The 2,109-nt window shown below is 35.5% G+C and overlaps 1 protein-coding gene across 7 annotated transcripts in view; it reads right to left on the reverse strand.

The window, feature by feature from the left end:
• LOC106788730 (longitudinals lacking protein, isoforms A/B/D/L-like) overlaps positions 1 to 2,109 on the reverse strand; it is a 267,171-nt gene that overhangs the window by 67,481 nt on the left and 197,581 nt on the right. The window contains exon 7 of one of the 7 annotated variants that reach the window (XM_014752270.1): positions 515 to 858. The exons of the other annotated variants lie outside the window; for them this stretch is intronic. Within the exon in view, the coding sequence (XP_014607756.1) occupies positions 530 to 858 (329 nt within the window). The 3' untranslated portion in view covers positions 515 to 529. Of the gene's footprint in view, positions 1 to 514; positions 859 to 2,109 lie in introns of those variants that run through there. 7 annotated transcript variants of the gene reach the window in all.

A 2,109-nucleotide genomic window follows, 5' to 3' on the forward strand; every position in this document is an offset into this window, starting at 1 on the left:
CTTTCTCTCTCTCTCTCTCTCTCTCTCTCTCTCTCTCTCTCTCTCTCTCTCTCTCTCTCCCTCTCTCCCTCCCTCCCTCCCTCCCTCCCTCCCTACCCACCTTCACATTCTTTCTTTCGCACAATTACAATAATTATAATTTACAGTTTTCACGAAATTAATTACTTTCTTTCTTTTCTTGGTCGGTGCATTATTAACGTTTAGTAGTAGTAGTAGTAATAGTAATAGTAGTAGTAGTAGTAGTACTAATAGTAGCAGTTGTTCGAGGCTCGTCGACTTTAACGATTTTTTTTTCCCCATTTTTTTTTCCGAAACGTCAAAGAGAAAAATAAAAGAAAAATAAAACAAGCCCTTTCTCCCTCCCTCCGACCCCGGCGGGGCTCCTGCCCACTTTTTTTCGAAAATAATGGGGGTGGGGACAACGACGAGAAGAGAAGAATAAAAGACGAAAAAAAGACAAAAAAAAAAAAGAAAATAACGAAGGGACGGTAGGAAAAAAAAATACTTTCAAGTCGACGAGGGCGATCCCTTAGACCAGTTCCTGTTGTTTATAAAGCTTTTCCTTGTGCATACGTTCCATGTGCCGTGCGATGTGCATTTTCTGCTTCGCCCTGTAGACGCAATGGGGACATTGGAACTGTGGTTCCTTTCCGCATTCCCATTTTTGATGATTCCTGAGGCTGCTCTTAAGTTTGTATACCCTACCGCATGCGGGACAATTGAAACCCTCGGGATTGTTCGTACCTGTTCCAAAACCTTTGCCAAGTCCAGCACCCGATCGCCACATTATCGATGGTACGCTCCATCTTTGCCATGCAGCTGCCCATTTCAAACCGGTTATGCTTAGGTCCTCAGCTGCTGGAACATTACAAAACAACATTTTCGGATTTATTAGTTTTTACGTTCCAAGCACTTTACTTTTTTTGGGGGCTTTTTATTTCTTTGTTTTTTTTTTTATTTTTTTTTTCTTTCTTTTTTCTTTTCTTTTCTTTTGTCTTTTCTTTTCTTTTTTTGCTTCTTTTGCTTTTTTTTTGCTTTGCTTTGCTCTGCTCTGCTCGGCTCTGCTCTGCTTTGCACTGTTCTGCTCTGCTCTGCTCTCTGCTTTGCTTTGCTTTGCTTTGCTTTCTTTTTTCGTATTCTTTTCTTTTATTTTCTTTTTTTTTTCTTTTCTTTTTTCTTTCCTTTACTTTTGGGCTTTTGGATATTTTAATAAAGGTTTGTTCCGTCCGTCCGTCCGTCCGTCCGTCTTGTCCTCGTATCGGTTCAAAAGAAGTTTGTTCGTTAGTTCGTCACGTGTCCAGTTCTAATAATATATATAATAGTACGATTAATAATATTTTTGTCTCTTACTTTTCTTTCTTTTTTTTTTGCAACAATTTAGTTCCCCTTTTTATTATTTTCTTTTTTTATCTTTTCTTTTTTTTTTCTTTTTCCTTTCTTTTTTTTTTATTTTCTTTTTTTTGTATCATTTATCGAGTTACGCACACACACATACATCGGATGATACTCTCTCTCTCTCTCTCTCTCTCTCTCTCTCTCTCTCTCTTTCTTTCTCGCACGAATACACCCGCATACATATACAAACGCGTAAATGCATTCGCTCAAAATCTGTCCAGTATTGTTCGTTATATTCGTTTCGTAATAAATAACTTATCAATCTAAATTATTCTTATATATATATATATATATATATATATTATTATTATTAATTAATTAATTAATTAAATAAGTAATTAAATAAGTAATTAATTAATTATTTTTTAATCGTCGAGACTCTCGATAAAACTCAGCAGTTTCAGCAGCTTTTGGCACCATTGTATCCGTTCACCCCCATCGATCCGCCCCCATCTGCAGAAGATGCATCCCTATTTAAATCGATCAAGATTTTAGGGTTGGGGTGAGCTTGGGCAGAGGGTGGCATGATTTTTATAAATAAACGGGATTGTTTTTATGTACACGCGATAAATTTCAATATTTATATATGCATAATATATATGCATAATATTATAATATAATATATATATATATATATATATATTGATTATGATAAATTCGATAACTCGTTTTTTACAATAACAATAATAGGAAATATATCGCGGTGGGAGAAAT

This window comes from Polistes canadensis, unplaced genomic scaffold (assembly GCF_001313835.1).
Source record: "Polistes canadensis isolate GaletaPanama2010 unplaced genomic scaffold, ASM131383v1 scaffold_152, whole genome shotgun sequence".
NCBI lineage: Eukaryota > Metazoa > Arthropoda > Insecta > Hymenoptera > Vespidae > Polistes > Polistes canadensis.